The sequence below is a fragment of the Bactrocera tryoni genome, chromosome 5, assembly GCF_016617805.1.
Source record: "Bactrocera tryoni isolate S06 chromosome 5, CSIRO_BtryS06_freeze2, whole genome shotgun sequence".
NCBI classification, from domain to species: domain Eukaryota; kingdom Metazoa; phylum Arthropoda; class Insecta; order Diptera; family Tephritidae; genus Bactrocera; species Bactrocera tryoni.
This window is the reverse complement of record NC_052503.1, coordinates 9,183,251-9,210,664: the sequence shown is the minus strand read 5'-3', so window position 1 is coordinate 9,210,664 and position 27,414 is coordinate 9,183,251. Positions and strand designations below refer to the sequence as shown.

The 27,414-nt window shown below is 39.5% G+C and overlaps 1 protein-coding gene across 6 annotated transcripts in view; it reads right to left on the bottom strand.

Moving 5' to 3' along the window:
- The window catches only part of LOC120779208 (Down syndrome cell adhesion molecule-like protein Dscam2), a 121,179-nt gene that overhangs the window by 69,047 nt on the left and 24,718 nt on the right, over positions 1-27,414 (bottom strand). For all 6 annotated transcript variants that reach the window (XM_040111482.1, XM_040111485.1, XM_040111483.1 and 3 more), the window contains exons 2-5: positions 23,613-23,945; positions 21,933-22,094; positions 21,250-21,396; positions 20,133-20,250 (exon numbers count right to left, since the gene is read on the bottom strand). In XM_040111482.1, coding sequence (XP_039967416.1) covers positions 20,133-20,250; positions 21,250-21,396; positions 21,933-22,094; positions 23,613-23,945 — 760 coding nt within the window. The remainder of the gene's footprint in view (positions 1-20,132; positions 20,251-21,249; positions 21,397-21,932; positions 22,095-23,612; positions 23,946-27,414) is intronic.

Sequence of the window (27,414 nt, the reverse complement as noted above, 5' to 3'; positions counted from 1 at the left end):
AGCAAGCAAGCACTTTAACAAATCAACAGCTCGAGTGATTTCACGACAAACACTTTGGCTTGTGTGAGGCGAGACCGATAAGTCTCCCTCCATCAACGAGTTGCGGATAAAGAAAGGCAGAAATGCTGAATGAAAAACTTCAAAAATAGAAACTTAAAATGGTTTCAAAACCATCAAAAATGATTCACGAAGCAGACATGCACTGGTGTTGCTAGGACAACGGAGTCTTCTGATTAGATAAAAATTGTCTGCAGTCAGACACGTTCCTCAGCTTATACATTATATTAACAGTTATATTCATTTAAGTTTACTCCGTATAACGCAGAATTATGGCCAGCGACACAATGCGCTCGTCTGTGTAACAGTATCTACACAGTTATGCAACGACGACACCAAAATGACGAAATAAAAAGCTCAGACTAAATGCTTGCTTGCTGCGACCTCCACCCACTTTCTTCACAAAGAAAAAGTCATATGCTCACATACTGAACTCTTCAGTGCAAAGGTGAAAGATTATTTCATATTATTCATGGACATTTCTCACTCGTATCACATTTGTCACTGAGTCTGAAGTGATATAGAAGGTTTTACGAATACAGTTGCACAGCTGAAATTTAATAATTTCTTGAGAAATGTTTATTAATACAAAAATCAACGAAAAATATTTATTATATAAAGCATATATTTACTTATATGTATATATGTATGTATATACTACAAAGCATATGCGTGAAAATTGAAGCGTACTAAAAGCCATTACTGGCATTTTCGTTGGCCTTAAATCCCTACACAAAAGCAGTGAATAGTCGAATTTCTTTCAATTCATATTTATATACATATATTATATATGTACATATGTGTATGTATCGCACGTGTACACCAAGTGAAGAATATTTCTGCCAGTCATTCAGTAATTATCGCCAGGCATTCTTTTGTTAGAAAATACATTTTATATCACGACGTGGCAAATGCCTGCCATAATTTTCGGCGTTAATATTGCGGCGCCAGCGCCTTTGTGTTTGTTCGGCCATTTATGGCACAGCTCACTCCTCTTGCCTGCTTGCACAACTCGCACCAACCTGCAGCTGCCAGCCCCGATTCTTAATTATGCTACAAACACAGTGAAAAATTGGACAAACCATTTCAGACTGGTGAGTTTGAGATGCATACGGAAAGGAGTGTCAGTAACTTGCTACAATTGAACATGAACCAAAGAATCATTGCCGATGGCGGTAAACTAAGAAAATATAAAGTGTATTCTAAATAGCTTTATCAACTGATTAAGTTTTTACCTCACTTATACCAAATATGAGCTTAATTAAGATCCAGCTGTGTTCCAGCAATTTACAAAGAGATTTTTTCCGTAGCAATTGCAGACATTCTGCTTTTTCATGTGATTTATTTTGGATAGTCGTAAAAGTCTATTCGTATTTCTAAATAAACTTCAACATATTTTTTTATATTTATAATGAAGTTTAATAAACCAAATATATACCATTTTAGTCCACCACCTTTTTGCCAATTTTCCGCTACAGACATTATTCCATCAGTGTAAAACTTTTCTGGTTTCGCGGCGAAAAACTGCGACAAGTAATTTTCACAGGCTTCTCTTGAAACCAACTCCGATGGAGCAAGAATAGTTAGTGCTATATGGTGGATGCATCAAAACTTCCCAGCTAAGCTCTCCCAGTTCTTGCCGAGTCATCAAAGATGTGTGTGGTCTAGCGTTGTCCTGATGGAAGACAAAGCCCTTTCTTTTGATCAGTTCTGGCCTTTTTTTCGGTTGCTTGCTTTAATCTCATCAGTTGTTGACCATAAAATATAGAATCAATCACTTGATCACGGATGGAACAGCTCATAGTCGATGATTTTTTTCCAATCCCACCAAACACTCAGCATAACTTTTCAAGCCGTAAATCCTGACTTTACCATTTGTTGAGCTTCACCATGCTTGGACCATTATCTTTTTCGAACATTATTGTTGTATTTGATTCACATTCGCTTCACAAGAAGTTCGATCATATTTCGTTTCAGCAAAGGATCGCTCCATCGGTCTATTAAATTTTTCACAGACAATTAATGTGGTACATCGAGTTTCTCTTTGCAGCCAGCCTTTTCTAATGCTTCAAAACCATTTGGTGATGAATCTTAAGTTCCTTACCGATGTCATGGCTGCTTATGTGACGGTCTTGGTCAATCTTTTCCATAATTTCATGGACTTTTTCAACGATAGGTCAACCAGAGCGAGACGCAACTTTCACATCGAAATTTGCAGAACGGAAGCGGGCGAACCATTGTTGTGCTACGAACTAATACAGCATCGTCTCCGTAAACTTCACAAATTTCGTTGGTGGCTTGCGTGACATTCTTTCCTTTTTTATACAAACATTTTAAAATATAACTAATTTCTTTATTATTTTCACTCATTTTTGAACAGCTGTAACTTTTTTTCAACTTCCCGAATTCAATTTTTTTTTTAGTTAAATGAAGCCTAAGATCTCAGCTTTCCAACGCTTTATGCTATGGCACAATGTGATCGGTAGCACTGGAGATATACCTCCAGCAACATCTTTTGACAAAATACGAAAAAACTTTTTCGACTACAAATATATGACTCAGAATGGAACAATACCTTTACCAGTGTTGGTTAGTGCCAAATTCACAACCGAAGAGGCAGTGCGAAATGAATATGCTTTGACACACGAGGCCGTACTCACATATGCACAAAAGCCTTCAAAGAACTGCTGCAAGGATTAAATTACCAAAGTAGTCGTATATTTATTGCAGCCACATTGCGTCTCGAATTCTTTTAGGCTGATTGCTCTTCGACTTAATTTTCTTCGTTGCCATTTTCTTTGCCATCAATTAGAGTGTATCAGCATTGCAGGCATCTCGAATTTGGCAATTTCACTGCTCTTGTCATTAATTTCGCCATGCTTTTTGTGCATGTGTTGGTAATTATTTATGCTGTGCACCACATGTCTAGGGAAAAGTATTGGCTTCTTTTGGGCCATTATTGTGTCCACGCAGGCGTAGAAACAAACAATAGTGGTTTATGGTAGCACTTTCGTGGTCGCCTAATTCGCCATGGTGATAACGCAAAAATATTTATGAAGGCTCTTTTTATTTTATCTTTTTGTTTTGTTGCCTCTCTGTGGCCTTGATTAAGTAATTATAAGTAAATCCGTATGTTATTAATGTAATAATACCCAAAAAGGCAGCTGCTCTTGCACATGGCGAGCCAAAGTCTAATCTAAGCTCATTTATTTCAGCCAAATCGCAAAATGCGCCTCCAAATTAAAATGACGGCGACAACAAGAACCCAATAGCTTATATTAGTATTACTATAATTTTGGTTTCAAGCCTTTGCGACTCTGTTGCAAATAGTATTTTTCCGAGGATTCGTTACTGTAGCTAATAAACGACAACCGGTTCACTGCCTTCAGTGATTTTTCAATAGCAAAAATATGAAAGTGCTGACGACCGAAATAAAACTGTCAACATGGTGAGCATAACGAGATTTCCAGATACTTAGTTGCATATATGAAGACAAGGAAAATAACTGTTAACGAATAGCCCTCATGCGAGCCATCCAAGTACTATAGATAGTCAAATAAACGAAGGCATAGGGAACTTCTGCCTTTGCATGTTCATGTTCTTAATGTAAATAAATTGTTGCAGCCAAAGTCAATATTTTTGCGCAAAATCAGCCTTTAAGCGGCTGTTATGTGCAAATACGCGCTTCATTGCAGAGAAGGATTTAAACTAATTCGCTTATGTTGCGAAATTTTGACAAAAATCATGGCAAACACTGATGTCTTAACGAAAGCATATGATTATATTTAGTAACAGGGCTGCCCAGTTTTACGATATAGCTATTACAGTAAAGGGCAAGGCACACAAACATACCGGCTTGTGTTAGTATGTGGACCATACGAATTCAATATCTGCTAGGACGAAGCCATAGTAGGCAATCAACAGCCACAAAGGCACTCAAACCAACACCAAACGATTTGCTTGCGATTTTGGAAGCTCAGCGACCAAACTTACAACAACAGCAAGAACCACAACTCAGCAAGCGCTTAGACACTTACAAATATCTGAACTGGCGTTGGGAATGAGCACTCAATCGACACGCACAAGCACTTCTATTATTCGTGTTTGAGCATGCCCACCGTTGCCTTGGTCTACCCAAGTGCTCCTCCTTCTTCTGTAACTCATTTTGTGTGCTTCGCACGACCCCTTCATCATTACACGATGGACCGAACACATTAAGGCTAAAGTATCATCACATTTTCCTAACAAATATTAAATTGAATATTTTTATCATCAACCACATCAGCAGGCGACAACAACAACAACACCATTACAAAAACACAGACACTTGAACAAAAAGTAAACAGACACGGAGATGCTATCAGCAAAGAGGAAGGGCAAAATCGGAAAAAAATCTCCCAGCAACGGCGCAGCACAGAACGATAAGCAGGGCTGGAGTAAAGCAGTAAGGCAGCTGGATGCATGTTTGTGCTTGGGAAAGCCGAAAAAAGTGCCAACAGCAATTGCGGCATCATCACGCTGGCCGTCGTCGCCCGTGGCACTCGACAAAGTTCGAGTATATCTTCAGCTTTATATTCACTTTCGCATTTTCTTTTGGCTGCCCAAACTACTTACGCTCGCATACATTTTTACATGAGTGTATGTGTGTGTGTGTGTGTGTGTCTACCAATTTTTTTGCCAACCTATTTTTTAGTATTTCCCGCTCCTTTTTATGCGCTTGCAACATGTTTCTGGAGAGTATAATAGTTTTGTTCACCTAACGGTTTACGTGTCACCGAATCGAGATAGATATAGGATTATATGTATAATATATATACATGATCAAGCTGACGATACAAGTTGAAATCCAGGTGACAGTCTGGCTGTCGGTCCGTCCACCCGTCCCTGAAAGCTGGAACTTGAGTAAAAGTTGAGTTGTCTTGATGAAACTTGGGATGTGCGTTCCTTTTCCAAAAAAAGTACGGGTTCATAGATGGACGTAATCGGACCACGCCACGCCCACAAAACGTAATTAATCGAAAACGTATAAAGTGCATAACTAAGCGCAACATGAAGATATAAAACTCAAATTTGGCAGTAGAAAGAAGCACCTGTGAGCAGAAATAATTAAAAAGTGGGATTGGCCCTCCCTCTAATGGGCTTAATGTACATATCTTCTAAACCACTAAAGCTACAACACCAAATTCGGCCAGCACGAATAGTAAAATAACCCCTGCCAACAAAGTGATAATGGATGAAATCGGAAGATAACCCCGATCACTCCCCATATAACGGTACTACTAAAAGCGCGATAAATCAATAACTAAATACACCAGAGACATTAAATTTTACCTCCGTGATGGTATGAGATGGTTTTATGGGAACCGGTGTGAAAATCGGACAATGGGCATGGCCTTTTTGGTGAAATCACATAGCTCGGGCCCCGACCGAGCGATTTGAAGTAAAATTTCGGTCAATGTACAAGTTATATAACTGAAATTGAGAGAAAATCCTTTCCTGATAGTGGTATATCTATGTGTCAAAAATAGTTTGAATCGGGTCAATACTTATCTGAGCTTATGTTTTTTTTTTTTGTTTTAAAAAAGGGTGAAAACTTACCCTTGAACCTATATAAGAAAAAAAACCTTATGTATCCGAAGATGCTTCCCTAACTTTAACCCTTACAAGTTGTATTCAAGAGTATAAAATATTCGATCATACCCGAACTTAGCGTTTCCTTACTTGTCTCAGTTCGTTTCCTCAGAATGCCAAGCAATCTTTTGAATTTTTTGCGACAACCTCCTCTTCTTTTTAATAACCGAAGTTTTTCATTCACACAAAGGACTTCTCGTTTTAATAGGCAAAATTATTTGATTGAATATTTAGCGCAGAAAACAGTGGAGCATTTTATGAGATATATAATAAATTTCTGCAATAACAACGACAAAAACGGAGAATTATAAAAAACCTCATTTTAAAATATGATTATGGAAAAATAATATCGAAATGGTAAATTTGGAGTCCTTATAACAGACTATTAGTGTGACCTCAATGAGAAGGATATAAGCGCGCTGTTTTTGAAATCACTCAAGAGTAGACGGAATAAATTTGAAATGTTTTTGAAGAAATTTTTCCTTTTTGAAATATTTTTGCTGCTTTGAAAAATTTCCTTAAGTCAATTTTTTTTTTTAATTTTTGTATTACTTTTTTGCAATTTTTTTCAAGAAGCCATATTAAGTTGTTTTATGGTGTTGTTACAAATAGAAGATGACATACCCAGAGCCATAAAAAGGCTTAAGTGCAACCAAATCTAATGGGGAGGGGAGCGAAGAGAGCAGCCCACAAATCTATATTGAATTGCCTGTGGTCAATAAGAATAGGAAAGGCGTTGACTTTGAAAAGCTGATTCGAACTATAAAACACCTTTTTCATTATTAGTTGGAACTAATCGCAGGACTTCTATTCATCGCAGCTTCCATGTTATATTGATTATTATGTTTATATAATTTGAAATAATCTTACATATGCCATGTCTTATTAACCATTCAATACCCTACACGGCACACCATGGCTACAACTGGGTATCACCAATGAATAATGAATAAAATATTTACTTCTTAGAAATGTTTTCGATTCCCTAACGTGTCATTCTCGTGCGACCCATCCAATTTGTCATGGCCGCATTGAAGTGCCCAGGGTTTATTGAAGAAAACAAACTCATTGCGATGACTTCACTTCGTACATACATATTATGCCCACACCGCAGATGCTTACCGCATTTGAATTTTTTCTATTTTCTCTGCGTCAATTTTTGTCAAGCCATTCTCCGCTTTCATTGCCATCAAATGCTTTCCTCGGATAATATAAACAAAAACGAACCTTTCTGATGCGGTAAATGATAGGCCAAAATACAAGCCCATATATGTATGTGTGTACATACACACCATAAATATTCTACATATATAAATATACGCGCATGTTCTTCGCATGTTTATTTGTGACCCTTTGGCTAGCCTTGTAGACTATGCGTTTCACTTTTTGCCTCTGTCTTCTTGAAAATTTTATTGCTTTTACCAGTGTAATCACAAATAAATTCCAAATCATTTAACATCAATACGATCAATTCAAATACAATGTAAATACATCTGTGACGCCTGTGAAATTTTACGAAATGTCCCAAATACTAGCTTGTGAGACTGCCACAACTTCGTATGTAAAGTAACAGTTATAACTAACATAACATAGAACTGTTAATACAGGATTTTCTATTAAGAGTCATATGATTTCTTAAAATCAAACCACACTAATTGTTAAGGAAATTGAAGTGTTTTTCATATAATGTGAAGAACAATAGCTACAACTCTGGGGTATTTTCTCCACCAAATCAAGTTGTATATCATGAAAAGCACGCTCAACATTGTTTTATAAAGCTTCAAGAGAGTCTGGTTTATTGCTAAAGACGAATGACTACAAATAATTTCTAAAAAAGTAGTTTAATAGTATTAAATCACAACTTCTTGGAGGCCATTCAATGTCACAATTTCTTGAAATAATCGGATCTCCAAACCTTTCTCGCAATAATTCGGTTTGTTGTACTTGCTGTGCGGCACGTAGCCTCGTCTTGTTGAAACCAGATGTTGTCAAGATCAACTTTTTCCAATTGCGGCCATTAAAAGTTGATTATCAACAATCTATGAATAAGTAGATAGAAAATTGAGGTTTTGCACAGCGACTTATGGTCTGTTGTGCCCTTTCCTATATCACATATGGTCACAAAGGTCCAGCACTCTGAAAAATTCCAGGAGCTTGCTGGGCGCGACTGATGTGATGTGATCTCTGTGCACGTATACTCATCGATCTATACCGCTCTCCATTGACAGTAACGATGCTACCAGTTTCATTTCGAAAGAAGTACGGACGGATGACTCCACGGGAACAAAATCCTCACCAAACTGTAAATTTAGGTGAATGTAATGGGTTTTCATGAATAATTTGATTCCCGTTTGAGCCGTCATTTTGCCAAAAATCGTCGATTGACTAAGCGCTGACACGTAAGTCCATAATTTCGAATAGGGACTATTATGGAAGTCGACAACGAATGAATAAATATTTTCCGTTGTTTTTTGAAGACACTTCGGTGACTTTATTACGTCCTGGCAACCTTTTGTTTTATAAAAGGAACATCAACAAATATTATATGATAAACATATACACTTATTCTCGTGGCCACGCAAACCTTACCAGTAGATTTTGTAATGAAAATATGCAGTTTAGCTGTATTTGTGACAGTTATGTTCAAAATTAAATAAATTTTTGTTGTGATTTGTGCAAGAACCTTTATTTGACATTCAAGTGTGAAATGTTTACAAATATATTTGAATAGGTTGTGAGAAATCGTACAATAAGCATATGAATATGTCCACAGAAATAGAAAAAGCTAAGAATATGGAACCTCTGGGCGCAATACATACATATAATATCCCGTAAAGATATTGCCGTGTGCACACTAAGCCTCAAAAACCTTTAATCACTTAATTCCCAACATGAAATACTAAATATTAGCTATAGCTTGTCTTAAAGAAGGTATCTTACCCAGTCACCATACATACCATGTCTCAAGCTCACGTTCTCTTACTGGGTCAAATTTGAACTTAACTGTCTCCACCACGAATTACTTGCTCGTTATTTCAATTATTGCTAAACTGAACTAGATTTCAAAGTATTTTCCACCAAAGTGCGCCATTTATAAAACAACACAAAGGAAAAAACGGTACTTTACTAAAATGACTGCGGTTCTAAAGAAGAAAACGTTGAAATTTACGACATTCACCCGTGGCATTGCTGAAAACACAAAACACGAAGTTCAAATGAACATGCCAACACATAAACATATTTCTATAATTTCTCAACTACGAGCACATGTGTCGATGAGAAATTTAATACAAGAACACTGAAAATACATTTGCATGCATTAATTTATAGAAAATGTCAGAGTATTCACCGGCGTGTAATAACATAGTGGCACACATACGACACCGGCACACACACACACGCACGCACGCTATTTAATTATCACCCTCTCACAGACACCTGCAGCCGCTTGCTCCACATGTGCTTGTGTGTGGGTGTTTCATTGAAGAAAACAATCTTTGCTGCGAGTAAAAGCAGGCGTGGTTGCACCGATTTCAGCGAACAACAAATCTTTGTGTCAGTGTGTTCCGCACAACAATAATTTCAAGGTGCCAACTGCTCAGTTGCAAACAGCGTACACCAAATGGAAACCATTTACATTGGCGCTCTCGCATAAACATATATGTACATACATATGAGTATGTCTTTCGTGGTTAAGTGAGGGTGTAGAGAAACAGCGTTATCATAGAGTCTAAAGTGAATTTGCAAAGCATATATTTGCGTGAAAGTGAATACAGAACGCTTTGTCTAATTACATATGTATGTATGTATATGAAAAAGATGACTGTGGTTGTGTATTATGTCATAGAGGCTTGTAGTAATATGTGGTGTGTATGTATTCATAATTTGAAATGTGTACAAGGATAAATATGTGGCATTAAGTTTTGACTAAGCACCTAACCGCCACAACACAATCATCTCGCACACACGCATGCATATGCATTTTAATGGATACTGTTAGAAACATCTTTTCAACGCCAACACCTCAGTAAACGCACAATAAGTATCTACCATGTGTGTATGTGCGTATGATAGAAGATTTATGCCCAGCAAGCCAAAGAAAGCCAAAGTCCAAGCTGCTTTGAAATAAGACTTACATGAGTCCCTGGTGGTAGCTGGATCACTGTAAACCCAAAAGTAGCGAAAGGTTTGAAGCATTTTAAAGAAGGGAACACATTTGAAGAGCATCGTATCGCTGTTAAATTTTCCCTGAGTCAAATTAATGCTCACTTCGATACGAGATACTTGTTTGAGCCTCTCTTATTTGCGAATGCGTCTCTAACACAAAAACCATACGAGTTTTAAGATGGCTTCTGAAGACTGTTTAGCCTTAAGAAGAACTTTTTACGTCAGAAATACGCTTATTTTCCATAACCCACCGAGAGACGACCGCCATTTTTACGTTGGTCGTCCAGTCCATCGTCCATCAACCAGTGAAATTCTAATAGCACTACCAGTTTTGAAATTGTGGATTGCAAATCCCTCCCTCAAAATGCAAAATTCTATACCTACACGAGTGTTGGAAGAAAAAATGCGCGATTGTCAGTCAGCGAATAATTTTAAAGCGTCCTTTTTGTAGCAAGAAGAAAGCACGAAAACACAACGACACCAGCAGCAATGTAACACTCATACTTGCCACTCTGTCACTCTGCCACCCACACAAACACACACAGTGCTCTTGCAACCGCAACGAGAGTGCGACGACCGCTCAAGTGCCTGCGCGCACCGGCGTGTTCGCGTTGATTAAAAAGGATACCTTCGCATCTACATACTCCAAGCAAACCGCCATTCATATGACGACACACACACACACAAGCACACCCTCGTGGTAACGCGAGTGCTTACACAAGTTAGCATGTGAATACTCATATTTTCTAAATATTATCACATGAGCTTAAGCCTCTCGAGCACGCGTTAGTATAAATATTTGTTAGTGGAAATATAAGTATATGCATCTTCATAAATACGTGTCCAACTGTGTGCCCACAAGAGAGTGTAAAGGCTGTGTGTGTGCGTGAATGTGGGTGTATGTGTGAATAGGAGCTTAATGCGGTGATATTTCTTAATTAAACGTTGCTTGTTTTTTGGTCGCTGCTTGATGGTTTATGAAGTTGCCTACACAGCACGAATCCGCCGCCCTTTCCCACCGACACACTCATGAGCGCGTAGAGCTTTGCGGCCTTGTCATAAATAGAAGCCCAGGACCGCCTACACAAGTGTGCCTCTTGTGCTGCAGGAAAGCAGCAACTAAATGTATTTGCCGAACCGCAATGTTACCCAGACAGCCCGCGCAAATTACAAACACGTTCGTAATGCCAAATACAAATGCGCATTTGCAGAACCATTTACGGGTACCCTGCAGCCGAAGCAACTAGTTGTCAACTACTTGACAACTGGTTGGAAGTACAAAGACAAATGATCAGCCAGGCGCCTGCTTACAATGGAAGAAACTAGTATTCTTTACGTAAGTATATTGCAATTGTCGAATTTTGTTCTGAATTATATCAATCTGCCGGCAGTTCGAGCAAATATAAACGGTTGAACGAGTAAAAAGACTGAATAATAGCCTTGACAGACGGTAGCGTTAATCCGGATTAACTGCGCACTTAATCAGATCCAAATTTGTAGGTGACAGACGGCAGCTATGCGAGTTTGAAACTCTCATAAACAGCTCATTGTCCTTTTTATAATATTTTCAATGAAAATTGGTAGAAGATAAACATTACGGTTGTTAGCCGACCAATTTTTACCAAACCATTTTTTATTACAAAAACATATCAACAGTTTTATTGATATTATATTGAGAATTTGATAAACAGCTGTCAGGGTTGCTTGTATTTCATTCACAATAGATGAAAATTGGCCATTTTTAACAATGTTGCCAACGAAAATCTCACAAGCTCCCCAAAATTTTCAGAGTTATTTTTGGATTCAGCAACGGAGTTAGCTGTGGTAACTCCTGAATTAATACCGAAAAATGCAATTAATCTGGTTTAACGCTGCCGTCTGTCAATGCTATAAGCCAGCTTTCTGCCTAGTTGGATTTCAGCAAGGAGTCTCTAGTTGCAAACTGGTACGCTTTCTGACTAGTTTGATGTTTGACTGTAGTGTCTCCGCAGTCATCTGCATAAGCTTGCCTGAGTGTGTGGTATTGGCGACGCATAGGCAGCGCTGTCAGGCTTGCATTTGTGCTTGTAATTCACACCGCACTGTATGCGTAATAAATTAAAGATATGAATTGCTGCTGCGTACGGCAAATGTGCTAAATGGTATTACTTTCGAAGGGTTTGCGCACGGCAGGTGAATGATATTGCTCTAAATACGAGCAATTATTCATACAGGCAGTGCGAAGGTGAGCACATTGCTCCAGTTTCCAAAACCCCGATCACAAGAAAACAAAGCAGAAAATGACATATAAGTAAACCAAACGTAAGTACGAGCATACGAGCATATGAGAACGTCTATATAATTTTAGCTGATAAAATCAAGCATAAAGACATTAAAGTACATAAATTCATTTGAATTGATCTGTAACTTTGTGTTTAATTTTCATTGGGTCGAAACAATGCACATGTGACCTGGTCTACGGAAAGGGGGCTTAGGTGTCAAAAAAGGAGAACAATTAATGAGATAACGAGAAACCGTCGATTATTTTTAACAGCTTTTCCCAGAAACTAGTTTTCGCACGTTAGCTCCGTTTTCGTAGACCAGGTCACATATATCAATTTGGACTCTATCAACTCTCTATTATGAACGCAAAAGTTTAGCTCTCTTAGTTTATATTAAGTCTTGTAGAAATCGAAACACTCATATATTTTCAGGTAAGTGTTGCAAGTGTTCTTTTGCTATTTGACATTTCCAATGTGTAAGCATGTGGAAACTTAAGAAACTGACATGCACTTATAAGTGTGTGTGTGTGTGCTCGATTTCGGCGCCATGTTTCCATTCATATTTCATTGCGCTGAAACCCCCTTGGTAGTGTACCTTTTTTATTATTCCCAGGCAATTGCTTCGACGCTATTTTAGCAGCGACACGACAGGTTGCATTAATATTGTGTCCTTTGCAGCTGGTCGCCATCGTCATATACAACAGTTTGGAGTGTACTATATGAAAAGAAATTGGCAAGGAGCATTCATACACACATATCGTCTAAAGATACATCAGCTCACCTATTTACTAGATTTTTGGGAAAAGGGATGTCTTTTTTGCAAATATTCGCTTTTCTGTGGTATCCCTGAAGGTACATATTTCGGAATGCTGGAAAATAAATGAACCCCTACATAATTAAAGGTACAAGTAAATCCCTCCTACCAACATGTGTGCTCTGAAGAAGGCAAAAAGACGTATGTGTCAAATATGTTAAAGTAGGTAAGTAAGAAACCAAAAATCGCTTAGAGGTCCATTATGTCTCCTGGTCGACGGTAAGTGAATTAGCAAAACGACATCCGGAGATAGAAGACCGTCTTAGAACCGAACTGTATATTATAGTCATCCAAAGAAAATCTTACTGATATAATGGCAATAATAGGTCTTGAAAAGTTATTAAAAGTGTGAAATACCACCCCGTCGCTTGGAAGCTTAAATTTTCTGCTTGGCAAAAAATAGTAAGACTAAAATCACTACATTTTTCGAACAAAGTGTTGTATTAAGGTCTGTGATGCATTGCTTCCCGACAACCAGGAAGTCATTTCAGACGATCAATCGACCGAATATCGTGGCAAAGGGGAGCCGAAGCCAAAAAAACCACGTCAAAGCAGGTGAAAAATAAGGTCATGTTGACAGTTTTCTCCAATGAGGTGTACTTCAAATTGATTTCGACCGGCCGAAATGTCAACAAGGAACCCTATTTAAGTATTATGCGTCATTTGCGCGAAGCTATTCGAAAAAGAGGCCAGAATTAAAGGCAAAAAAATCTTGGTTTTTGCACCACGATAATGCACCATCGCTTATGGCATATGGCGAGTTTTTCGCCAAATTAACAACCAATATCATGCCGCAACAATCGTATCCGCCTGATTTAGCTCCATGTGACCTCTGACTGTTCAGCAAACTTAAACGACCGCGTCGAGGAAACCGTTTTGAGTCATTAAAGACTATTCCGGACTGTTTCAAAGAGTGGAGAGAACGGTGACGTAAGTGTATTGGGGCTAAGGAGGATTACTTTGAAGGGGACGACATAGATTTTGTAGTATAAATTATGAATTATAAAATTAAGAACAAAGTCTTACTATTTCTCATATTAGTATATTCACTAGCGACAACTGTGCAGTCTTAGATTCTCCATTTGCAACATGGGTATGACAAAAGCGTGGTTGGGTCTTTATTCCAAACAACACTTGTAAATTCACTGTTCATTAATTGAGCGCTTAGTCTCAGATGCGTATGCGGAGCTGTAAGTATTGTGGTTGCATGCCACCGCTAGCAAACTAATTGCAATTGCTGCAACACAATTGGTGGTTCGGGTGGTTCCAACTTTTGCCTTGTAGCCAAGTGCACAAGAGGGACCACACATGCCTCAGCTAAGAATCAAGAAGCTATCGAGCACCATTCAGCAGATGTGGAATAGCATATGTGGACTTCTGACGCATGTAATGGATGTTATGGAAGTGTGTGTGCCTTTGTTCGAATACCCTTCTGCTCCTGTGCCTGAGTTCGAGCGCTTGAAATTACATTTCGAATTATTTATTGTGTTTTTGTAAGCTTACTTTGCGGGTTAGCTCTCTGGTCAATAATGTTGTTCTTCACTTCTTCCACACTGTCGAGTCCATTCGATGACCAGATCGAGCTCTGCGTAAATCTTAAGTGTGTGCGTGCTCGTCACGCTCCAGCGCATCCATACTCTGCGCTCCAACGACTCCATTTTCGTTGGACATCGCCCGCATACAGATCTGCCACTTAAGGAGCTTTCAAAGAATAGAGGGAAGGTGGAATACGCTCTCAGCCATGTCGCACGGGCAACACTTGTGGTGCACTTGTTTCATCTGTGCTTATATATGGATGTAATGTATATACAACTTTTGTTGTTGCTGGTGTCGCACATTCTCCACAATCCCTTCGTTAATGGCTCCGCGCCACAGTCAATGCCAGTCGGGGTGTTGCTGGTGTTTACGCCCGCGTTGGGACCAGGAATCCACAATGCTTCAATAATTCTTACGTTTGCTATTTCCCTGACCACCTCCAGTTAGTACTCCTCCCACGCCAAGATTTGCTGTGTGAAACCGCTCGCATCGAATATGCGCTGTTGTCACCAGAAGCAATAAAACTTCAGCAGCGAAAAAATTCTGTAACGGCATTAGTCCATTACTGTTACATTTCCGTTAGAGCAGAACAACAAAGCTGGGCTTTTATATTATAACTATCGCGTTTCCCTTTGTTCACACTATCCGTTGCGCATTAACACGAAGCAATGTGTCGAAGTCGAAATAGAAACCGACGCCTACGCCAAAGTCCGCTGTTGTGAAGTGGGGTATACTAATGGAAGAATAAAGTATTTATATGGTGCTCTTAGCCGCGTAGAGAAATTCAGTGACTTAGTTCATACAAATGTCAGTTATAACGGGATATTGCAATGGAAATGGCATCTTCGAAAGTTTCCCAAAGCTGTTATTAAAAATTATCAATTCGTTTTGGTATGTTGGATGAGAAGGAAAAAAAGCCATCAAACGTTGCCAACTTTTCAGGAAAACGAATTTCTCGGGGTTATTTATTTAAAGTAGAAAACTCAGCAGTGGGAAGCGAGATGCAATTGCAAACCAAAAAGAAAGTTGCCAAAATGCGTGAATACGAAGAACTTGACAAGCCGGCCGACTGCTCGAAAATTTGACGAAAAGATGCAGCGATTAACAGAAGGTTTCAAGACCGGAGCATATTCTTTTAGAACCTTCAGAGGTGGTCTAGTGACTGATGCCTAGAACATACTGAAATTATGTAGAGAATACTTCTCCAACCTGCTGAATGGCAGTAAAAGTACAACACCTCTAGATCGCGAACACTATTCCCCAATCGATGATAATGGACTAGACATTCCACTGCCCGACCATGAAGAAGTTCGAATAGCAATTACCCGTCTGAAGATCAACAAAGATCCAATAGATTGCCAGCCGAGCTATTCAAACAACGCGGCGAAGAAGTGATAAGACGCATGCATTATCTTTTTTGTAGAATATTGTCGAACGAAAGCATACCCGACGATTGAAATTTAGGTATGCTCTGCCCAATTCAGAAAAGGGGAGACCCCGCAATTTACGCCAACTACCGTGGGATAAGCCAACTCAACATCACATATAAGCGGCTTTTGACAGCACGAAAATGAGCTGTCTTTACGCTGCTATGTCCGAATTTGGTATCCCCGTAAAACTAATACGGCTGTGTAAACTGACGTTGTGCAATAACAAAAGACCGGTCAGGCTCTGGAAGGAAATCTCTCCGAGCCATTCGATACAAAACGAGGTTTCAGACAAGGCGACTCCCTCTCGTGCGACTTCTTCAATCTACTCTAAGTGAAAATAATTTGAGTTGCAGAGCTAAATAGAGAAGGTACAATCTTCTATAAGAGTGAGCAGCTGCTGGCGTACGTCGATGGTATCGATAACATTGAAATCAACAGTCGCGACGTTAGATCTGCTTTCTCCAGAATGGATAAGGAAGCGAAGCAAATGAGTCTGGTAGTGAACGAGGACAAGACGAAATATCTAGTGTCATCATACAAACAGTCATCGCATTTGCTACTTGGCTCCCACGTGACTGTTGATGTGTGTTGATAGTCAATACTTCGAAGTCGTAGATAATTTTGTCTATCTTAGAACCAACTTCTTAAGACCAACATCAATGCCATCCTCGAAGTCCAACGCAGAATAATAATTGCCAACAGGTACTACTTCGGACTGAGTAGGCAATTGAGAAGTAAAGTCCTCTCTCGACGAACAAAGACTAAACTCTATAAGTCACTCATTATTTCCGTCCTGCTATGTGGTGCAGAGGCATGGAAGATGACAACATCTGATGAGTCGACTTTACGAGTGTTTGGGAGAAATATCGCATTCGATGAAACAATGAGCTGTACGAGTTATACGAATTAAGAAACAGTGGCTACGCTGACTAGATCATGTCGTGCGAATGACAGAGATGAAACCACTCCAGGGAAGCAGAGAAAGAGGAAGACCTCCACTCCGTTGGAAAGACCAGTTGGAGAAGGATCAGGCTACACTTGGAATCTCCAATGGGCGCCAAACAGCGGGCAGAAAGAACGATTGCCGCGCTGTTGTAAACTCGGCTATAACCAGCGTGTCGAAAGGAGTCGATTTAGCCAAGTTTGTCAGGCGGACGGATACGTATATATGCGAACTAGCTTCTATTAATGAAATATCGAAAATTTTGAACACGTACTTTTCTCACCAAGAATATTTTCATTTGTCGGATAGAAATCAAGTGCTTGTATGTAAAACTTTTATTTGAGAAGAAAATAATCATCACGAAAATTTTATATTGATTAATGCCTAAGACAATTGCGCAATCTAAGAAACAAATGTTCAGATCGAGTCACTATACCATGTAGCTGCCATACCAACTAACCGAGTTAAGTTCTTGTAAAGAATCTTTGTATTTGTGAAGGTTATTATAGCTTCGGTGTAACCGAAGTTAACGATTTTTCTTGTTTTATTTGACTTTTGGCGATACTGCTAATAACGTAACAACCACTAATTCATCGGCAGCTAACTATAATCTTAACAGAGGTCTCAGTAGTGTCATTAGACTTTTCCCCGCGCACTTTCTCAGCCTCTTCTTACAATGTCATCTACAACTACAACAAAATCTTACTTCTTTGTGTTTGCGAAATTTCTGCCTTTCTGTATATATGACATATTCCTTCTCATAAACTCCTGCACCGCCTGGATGCTTGGTTGCCCACTCTTTTCGTGGTTTTGATAAAGCACAAATGCTTTTTATTACTTTTCGTGCGTCAATTTCATTATTTTATTAAAATGGATGTGACAAATGTCTCATTTCAGAAACGCCTCTCTCTCTATCTACGAGCCCAATAACAGCCCGACATTACAAACAACAACAACACCGTTTGCACATTCTCGCATGTTGTTTGCGAACGGTCGTCCTTTCGTCCTTTTGCTGGTCCGCGTTGATGGCTAGCACAATGCGCGTCACTTGGCTACTTATTTATTTATGCGTTGCAGCTGGGCTGTGGTTTGCCAGCCTTGTGAGCTTGATTAACTGGCGTGTTTTGTAAGTTGAAGTTGATGTTTTCGTGTCTTTCCGCGCCGCACGCAATTGCTCTTTAGAAAACTAATTACATTTAATAGGCGCTGCTTGTCACAGCTTCGCCTTTGCCTGTGCTAGGCGTCTGTAAAGCGAAATTGCATGAATTCCTCAAGTGAACCATACTACGCACCCCACCGAGATTCAGTTGCGTAAAGTTTCATATATAAATACCAAGAAATTGCGTCGTAGAATATAACAGTCAAGGAAAGGAAAGGCAGAAAAGTTTCATGAAAATTATTGGGTTCATAAAACTTTCAAGTTATTTTTTGTGTCAGAATTATTTGAGTAAATGTTAGTTTCAGAAACCGAAAAAATTTCGGTTTCTTATACTCTTGCAACATGTTGCTACAGAGTATATTAGTTTTGTTCACCTAACGGTTGTACTAATCACCTAAAACTAACTAACGTAATCGGGCAGCTGCCATGCCCACAAAACGTCATTAAAGGAAAACCTATAAAGTGACTTAACCAGGGTGGGATCCAGAGTAGAATTTCGGGGGAAACCGGGCCGTTCCTACCCTCAAATTCCATATATTACAATGTAGGTGCAATGATTTCCGTTTTTCTAACAAACTTTTTGTTGTTGTTGTTTTATCGGGTACCTATTCCCCTTTGGGATGGTAAGGATGGAAGTTGTCAACGTCTTCTAGCGGAAAGCCCAAGAAACGTGCTGTTTCGACGGGGTCGGACCAAAGGGAGAGGGGTATCAGATGAGTAGATGGGCATATATTGGATATGTTGGGTATATTCTGGATAGGTGGGAGTTTAACCTGCTACAGTATCCAGAACGAAACTGCCAAAGGGTCACTCTCGTTTCTCGCGGCAACTCGAGCTCTTCGTCTACAATGGCTGGTGGTTTGACTCCGGGTACATTCACTGGAAGGAAGTCGGTGAAGGTGTTGTTAGCGCCACTGTGAATGGCGGAATGGCCTCCTAGGAATATCAAGAGGTCATTCCTCAATTACGTCGACGACATAAGACAATATGACGACCAAAATTTCGGACGCAACGAACTTCCGACAAGCACTGCCATTCACAGTGGGGAAGAGTTCATTATGCTCCTTAACTTTGAGCATACAGGCCTCAGTATGCAGATGTTCAATAGGAGACATCAAGAGGCATTCTGTCGTAGTCCGGAGTGCAGTATTCTGACAGGTCTGAAGCTTCCTCGTCTGCGTTCCACTGCATCCAGGCAAAGCAGAACGGGAGTTATGTTGCCTGTTTGAGCTCCTATTGATCGTATAGATTCTCTGTTGGCCACTCAGGTGGAGCGGCGGCGCAATGCGCGAAATAGGTGCAGGTTGCACAGCCGTAGAGGTTGCAGTAGTGCGTTGGCAACAGGGAGCTACGTAACTTGTGGTCCACTTGACCGAGGTGGAGTTTAGATGGAGTCTTTTGGCGCAAGCGCAGCAGAAAATTCCATCGGGCCCGGATTGGACTCAAAGCCAGCACGAATCAGGAGCATAAGGAGCAACCCTGCTGCAAGGCTCCAGTGACGACAAACTTAATCTTAAGACTTACCGATCTAAACGTGGTTAGATCACCGAAATAACAGCCCTATCTCGATAAAATCCAGGTCAATTCCGGTGCGTAGAACCGGCTGCTGTGGAAATTTATTTTTTATCGAATACGGCGGTCTGTGAATGTCTTATTTTTAATAGAGATATACAGTTGTACTCTCATAACTCGAACTCTTCAATTGGCAATAGAAGTCAAAAATCCTTCCTTTGTTCCTTCCATAGCTCGAAGTCTCTGTAACTCCAAGTGTTTTGTGGATTATGGTGATTCTAATTAGGGAAGTTCAACTGTGTTATAATTTCTTGGTTTCCGATTCTCTGGTTGAAGGTATTTCACTGGCTTTGATTCTTGCCAGTTTCATGAACATAAAATGTTCGGTTGCACACGAACTTAACTCTTCCTCACTTGATTACAATTATTTTTCTATTACAACAAGTTTGAGTTTATACTAAATCATAAATATATATAGCATATGTGGTACTATTATAATTTAACCTGTAGTAATACAGAAAGATCCAACATCTTGGATCAAAGCAAGTTCCATTGAAATATAAAAATTGTTATAAAAACCTGCCGTTGCTTTAAATATTGCGAACTTTCTCATTTTACTTACTTGTACTCCGGCGATGGGCAACCCTGAGCTACGCATAACAGTACAGCACCCTCATCTTGTGAAACTTGTACATGGGAAGTATGTTCGACGACACTCGGTGAAATGATGCCACGGTGAGCTGAAAATATTGTAATAGTAGTAGTAATAGGTGACAAGAAATAATAATTCATATTGTAGTCACCAGTTAAAAACAGAGACGAAGATACTTTGAAACTATCTGAGAAAATTATACAAATAAATGCCACAACATAAAGGAACAAAATTGAGCGTAAAATAAAAAACCATCTGCGGGCCTAGCATGCAGAAGAAGCATGGCTTTTAACCTGTAGAAATCATTGGAGACAACATGCGGCCCTGATAACTCTGCTACTTTCCAGGTTCAACCAGTTTGGCTCGATTCAAATGAATTTTCCATCAATAATTGCAGGTTTGATCTTCATAACGGGCATGGTCATTGAGGTTTTACAATTTCACATGAACTTAACAAAATCACTCATTGTTTAATAATTAAATAAATACCTTATGTTTTTCTACAAATTTATGGTCGTGTGTGAGCATGCATTAATAACAAAGCCGAGCAAATTTTTTCGTTTTTAATTTAAAATCGTGAGTGCTAAAAAATAATTTATGCGTTTGCGGTTTTGATTCATGAAAGCTTTCAACGCCGATCAATAGAAATGCAACAAATACAAAAAAGCACAAACAAAAAAGACAATGCAGCAATGCGATTTTATTCCAATTCGTCGAACACAGCGTTCAAATTATAAATTTATTCAATTAACATATTCGACGCACGAGCTTGTGGCCGAGCAGCTCAAAAAAGGAGCTAATTAGTGAGGCTGAAATTAAACGAAAATTATGCACACACACAGACACGCACATGTGGAATTTTCTCAATTATTACTACAATTATTAATTTACATTTTCGGCTTTGAACTTTAAAATTAAAGCTTATGTAAACCGTAGTTATTGACACAAAAAATTGTCATTAATTATTGAAGTAAAAATTGAAATTAATTATTGAATCATTTTAATTGAAAATTCTATTAAACCAACCACAAATTGTGAAAATAACTAAAATATTTAGATATAGAAATGAAAAGATCGAAGTACTCACAATTTATCCTGAGACGAGTTGGCGAGCTGACGACCACTTGGCGCGTCAAACGGTGCATGCTGCGGCAGCGAAACGACTGCGATTCATCGCTCTCCTGCAGATTGTGAATGAGCAGCTCTCCGGTCGGCAGTAGGTGGAACTTGCCGTCTGTGGAAGGAGTTATGAGGTTTTCTGCATTAATTGCCTCATATTTTATTCATCTGCTTAATCAATGTTCAAGATAATTAAGATGAGAAAATGATAAAATAAATTTTGATCAAGGAAGGTACGAAAATGGTTAAGCGATGGCAGCGCATATCACGAATGTTTAGCTGCCCTATAACGTTGTTAAATATGCAGTGGCCGGCAAGAAAATCACAGTTTATACCTTAACAGAATCAGAATACAGAACACCGCGTCCTAACGCCCACTGACACACCTGAAAGGATAACGTACGCACAAGTGTTGCTGCTCGCCTCCGGTTGTCGTTTTTGTCACTCGCACGAATAATCACATTTTCACCTTTAATGCCAAGTCGAGCTCACTGGTTGCACTCACTGTCAAAAACTGGACAAAAAATGCACACTTTGCGAACTTTACACGACGATATGCTAAGCTCGTTGCGCACTGAAGTCGCAGTGCTTTGATAAAGGACACGGCAGACAAGGAAAGAATAAACTGAAAATGCTCTTGCTTTGACTTACCTCCTTGCAGTGATGGGTAGATGTAGATAGCAGGTTCATGAACCCACGAGACCACTCGCACCAACTCCTTAACGAACGTCGGCACGACACAGCGCAGTATGGCGGTGCATCCTCGGGCGGCAGACAGCACCTCGACATCCACTTTGTATGCCTGCGCAACAACTGCAACAAGGCGAATTACAGTTAGTTATGCTGTCGAAATGCACGCATTTGCAGTCATTTTTTGACATTTATTAAAAAAGAGTATACAAGATATAATACCATGAGCCTTTTTTCATTTTATTTTTACCTATAAAAGTCTCTATTGTTGAAGCGTCCGAGTTTTTAGAAATAAGAAATAATTTGATTCCATTGCTTAGATACCTTAAAGGCTTTTTCTCTTAGTAAACTAACTTAGATATTATATTCGCTTCCGATATTTTGATATATTTTTTATACTAGTATGGGCAAAAACTAGTAAGACTTTGTACATAATTTTAAAATTCTTAATTTATTTTTCTAAATCTCAAAGTAATCCGCCTTGGTCCCAACACACTTGAGCCAACGTTTTTTTCAATCTTAAAAACAGTTCTTAAAGTCAAATGCTGGAATAGTGTCTTCAATTAACTCAAAATGGTTTCCTCGGGGCGATCGTTTGATATTGTTGAATAGCCAGAAGTCACACGAAACTAAATCAAGCGGGTTCGATGGTTGCGGCACGATACGAAGAATCAATGCAGTATGCGACGGTACATTTTCGTGGTACAGAAACCAAGAGTTGTCGACCCATAACTCCGACTTCGTTTTACGAATAGCTTCGCGCAGACGACGCATAACCCTCAAATAGTATTTCTAGTATTTCACACATCGATAATCGAAGAAAACTGCCAACATATCCTTGATGTCTCGTTCCGGACAACCTTTGACCTCTTCAACTGATGAAAATACTTAAAAAGTGAAGATATGGTGCTCCAAAATCGTCAGGCAAATGTTGGAGAGATTTGCCATGGCAAGAGATCTTGGCATCTCTCTCGAATCCGTTCGAATATTTTTGGTGGATTTTGATCGCGCTCTGGCTCGACTCATCCCAATAATTTTTTTGAAAAGGTGTTCGATTGTGACTAAATTTGAAGTCAAAAATTCAATAAATACCATCGAACAACCACCATATTCACCAGATTTGGCACCGTTTGTTTCTATCTTGGTCCCCAAACTGAAATTCTCGTTCCGTTGAACGACTCGGAAGGAGCTGAAGGCCATCCCAAAAAATTCTTATGGAAAGTGTTTCGAGGAGTGGAAAAATCGTTGGCATAAGTTGGCATCTGTTCGGGATTACTTTGAAGCCAGCAAAATAAACATTAATGAATAATTAAATACTTTGCGATTTATTTTCAATTTTCAGACACTTTTTTGGCACAATGTGTACGCAAAAGTTATTAAGTTTCACAGTCTGTTTCGTACATACTATACATAAATGGTAATTCAGAGAATTCCTATTAACCTCTGAACTGACTGCTGCACTTCATCTGCTTGGCATTGAACTCGACGTGCGCAATCTCATCTTTGAATACCTGCCTGCATGACATACCCACGCACAACTTCCGAGTGGTGAATATACTTTGTCATTCACATATACGAGTATATTTGGCACTAAAATCATAACCTTATCGAAGTAAAAAAGTTATTGCTTATTTTACTCACCGGCACGCACTTGCACGTCGCGCGACACGATGCGCCCAACACTGTTGCTGGCGATGCAACGGTAAATCGTATTGTGCACGTCCTGGTGGTAGGCCGCCGCCGGAAATGGTAAGAGCACCAACGTGCCGTTGCGCAGCACGCGTCGCACGCCGTGTATCTCCGAGACTGCAGTGCCGTCCGCGTGCACCCAGTCGATGGTGGGCTGTGGGCTGCCGGACGCCGAGCAGTCGAGCCAACCGCCAGACGAGTTGGAGAATTCCACACGTCCAGGCGGCTCCATCACGAAGCCGGGACCGCGCAGATGTGTGTCGAAGACCTCGGCCAAAGTGGCATCTGTAAGAAGAGAAATTTGAATAACTGACGTGGAAAAACAATAGGCAAATAGTTTATTTGATGGAATATATGTATATAAACAAAAACAACACGAATTACTATAAATGTAAAGTCGCGATTTGTTGTAATTCCAAAGAAATATGAATAAATGAAAAGGCAACTCTGCACGACAAAAAACCAAACGGTCCAGCACTTGAGACTTGTTGGCTCATTGGCTAGTTGTCTTGCTGCGCTAAATGCAAATGGAATCGCAAATTGCGGCCGCGCTTGGCTAAGCAACTGTAAAACTGCGAACATTGAGTTGGCAAGTGCAAACTGCGGCGCAGGAAACATTTTCGAGCGCAGCATGAAGCACGGAAATCGCCTTGAAATACGCAGGAAGTGGCTAAAGAAAAATGATTCGGATATGAAGGAGCAAATATAATAAATGTAGAAAATGCAGCAAGATGACGGAGCACTCGAAAATAACACAGCAGTGCAGTGCAAGAATGGCAAGGCATTATGAATATAAATAAAATTTTCAACTGGACGTCACATTTGCGCTCAGCGTGTGAGTAGCGGAAGCCAAAAATGAGACAATGTAAGTGAGCGGGCCTCCAGGTCGGCAAGCAAGCAAGCAAAGGTTCTTTTCAACCCTACCACAGTCAGCAGCAGCATCCGCCTGCTGTTCGGAATATTAGCATATGAAAGTCCATGCCAATAATTTCCACAGGGTGGGTATACCACAAATGTATGTGGAGAAAAAAGTACATAAGGTATACGCTTTTGGGAACTCCCAAGTGGTCTATTAGAATTTTTCAACAACATTTTGACATGTATCATATTCGTTTCGTTTAATTTTTCTTTTCATTTAAATTTCTTCATTTTTGGCTCAATTTCCCCAAAGACTTTAATTTATATCTATTTGGGGTTGTATAGCTAAATTTATTAGAAAGGGTGATTCATTTTGAGATACCCTTCTTGTTTATTATCATTCTAAAGAACATTCTCGACTCGTTCGAGCGTTTCGACTGATAACTGGCCAATGACACGCGTGATGTTGTGCTCCAAGATCTGAATCGAAGGGAGATCGTCCGCTTCGACTTCTAACGGTGTGTTATCACACGATCTTGGTGGCCAATCGACTGCCTCAAAGCGTGAAATTATCACAGAATGGTTCTCTCAATAAATCCATTGATTGATGCGATGTGTATAAAGTGGCGCCGTCTTGTTGAAACCAAATGTCACCTAGATCACGAGCTTCAATTTCAGGCATCAAATAGTTAGTTGTCATGGCGCGATAACGGTCGCCATTGACGGTTACGTTCTCACCGGCATAATCTAGGAAAAAATATGGACCGATGATTCCACCGACCCACAAACAAAACCAAACCCTTATTTTTTCCGGATAAAATGGCAGCTCTTGAATCTCTTCAGGCTAGTCTTCGCCTTAAATACGACAATTTTGTTTGTTCACATACCCTTTGAGCCAGAAATGGACCATATCGCTGAACAAAATTTGGCTCGAAAACGTCTTATCTTCGTGGCACTTTTAAAGACCCCGTAGAGCGAAGCGATGCCACTTGGGAAGGTTGAACGGCTTCACTTCTTGCACAAACTGTATTTTGTACGGTTTCAATTCAAGTTCTCGACGTAAATGCGCCAAGTCGTTCCATACGTCAGTCTCAGTTTCTGCGAATGGCTTCGAAACGACTCACCACGGTCTTTGTCAGCTTCGGCTGCTAAATTTTCTTCACTCTGTGTTGGACGTGGTATATTTGGTCGAATATTATCCAATAATGAATGCTGAGTCTCAAGATGGGTGATGGTGTTGCAAATAGTACGCTCAGGAGGTCGATTATGTAGACCATAAGTTGAGTGAATGTTCTTTACAAAACGTGAATTTTCGGAATAAAGTTGAACGATTTGTTAACGAAGATAAGGATGAAATGCCAAGCAATACTGCACAAAGATAACAAGACAGCTTGATACGACTCACGCGTCATCTGTCAAAAACAGGAGATTGAAAAAGTATATCTACTTGACTCATCCTTTATCAGTCAATAATAAATTTGATGTGGACAACGTTTCTAAGTTTTAGAGTGTGAGATTCAACTAATTTTACCTCATTTTACCTTTTACCTTATAATACAACTCAACCCCTATTCTCTAATACCTTGCTTATTCGAATACATACACTACACATACATACACATAATCTCTTTCTCAAAATATTTGCTTCCATTGATATTAGCTACAACAATAAAGAACAATATGTGGGAGGGTTCGTGGTATACAAACATAATTTGGCCTAAAAGTATTTATAAAAACATGATTGATGACTGTCTGAAGAATGGTTTCAATTTTGGGGACAATCAATGCGTGATTGCTACTACAAAACATATCTCACTTCTACTTAAAATGCTCAAAATTTGTACTGATTTAGGAACATTTCTCATAAAATCTATGAATTATTCACGGGCAACGCAAAAATATTGGAGCACTTGAGTTGGGGGACAACACATATTATTCGTTACCACCGAACACCAGATTTGTCACACTTGTTTAAAATTTTAAAAATCTCTGCTCTGAAAAAAAAAAATATTAAAGAATAATTGTTCGGTATCAAGAATATTGCGAAAATGCGGAGCGTATTGTTCACGGAACAGAGCTCCACATTTTTATGTCATTACTGAAAGCGACAAGCTGTCAGCCACTTTGTCTGAAAAAATATTAATTTGAAAAGTACTTAAAATGCATGCAGTCTTTAATCTGAGACTGCCCCATAAAACCGCACCGAATTGAATGGGTGCTTGAGTGCTATCAGACAGCATAATAGCAGCATTTCACTCCCGGCAGCCGAAATCTCTGCACACCAAAACGTCATTCATATTTGGACGAAATGGGCGCATGTCCATACAGACAAACTTACAATTGGAAACAAATATACATATGTACCTTAATATGTACTACATATATGTGTGTGCAGAATTAAAGCAAATACAATTTAAAACATTAAAAGTATACTTACGCTTTCATGCGCAGCGTCATTGTATACTTGTACATATGGGTATGAGTGTCTATGAATGAGCAACAGTACCCTTTCGGCTGAAGTGAGTGCAAAAGCGAGTACATTTGAAACGCTCGGGACCCAACAGCTTTTGTTTGCCTTAACTGACGCAAAAGTGATGGCGGCCAGCGGAGTTGCACATAAACAATTTTAAGACACTCAAGCTGACAGAAAATACACCAGACTTCTTATGTAATCCAATGGGACTGAATCAGCTACCTTCCCGCCACGAAGACACCAGTTCCTAACTGGTTACATTTAATTCATTCATGTCCATGCTTTACTCGTGTACACGAGCACGTTCTGGGAATCCTAGCTCCCAACCAGTGCGGCGCGGTCAAAAATCTGCCAGAAAGCGAAATTCTGACAGCCCATACATTACTCGTGAAGGGGGAAGGGGTTTCAAACAGGCTAAATGCA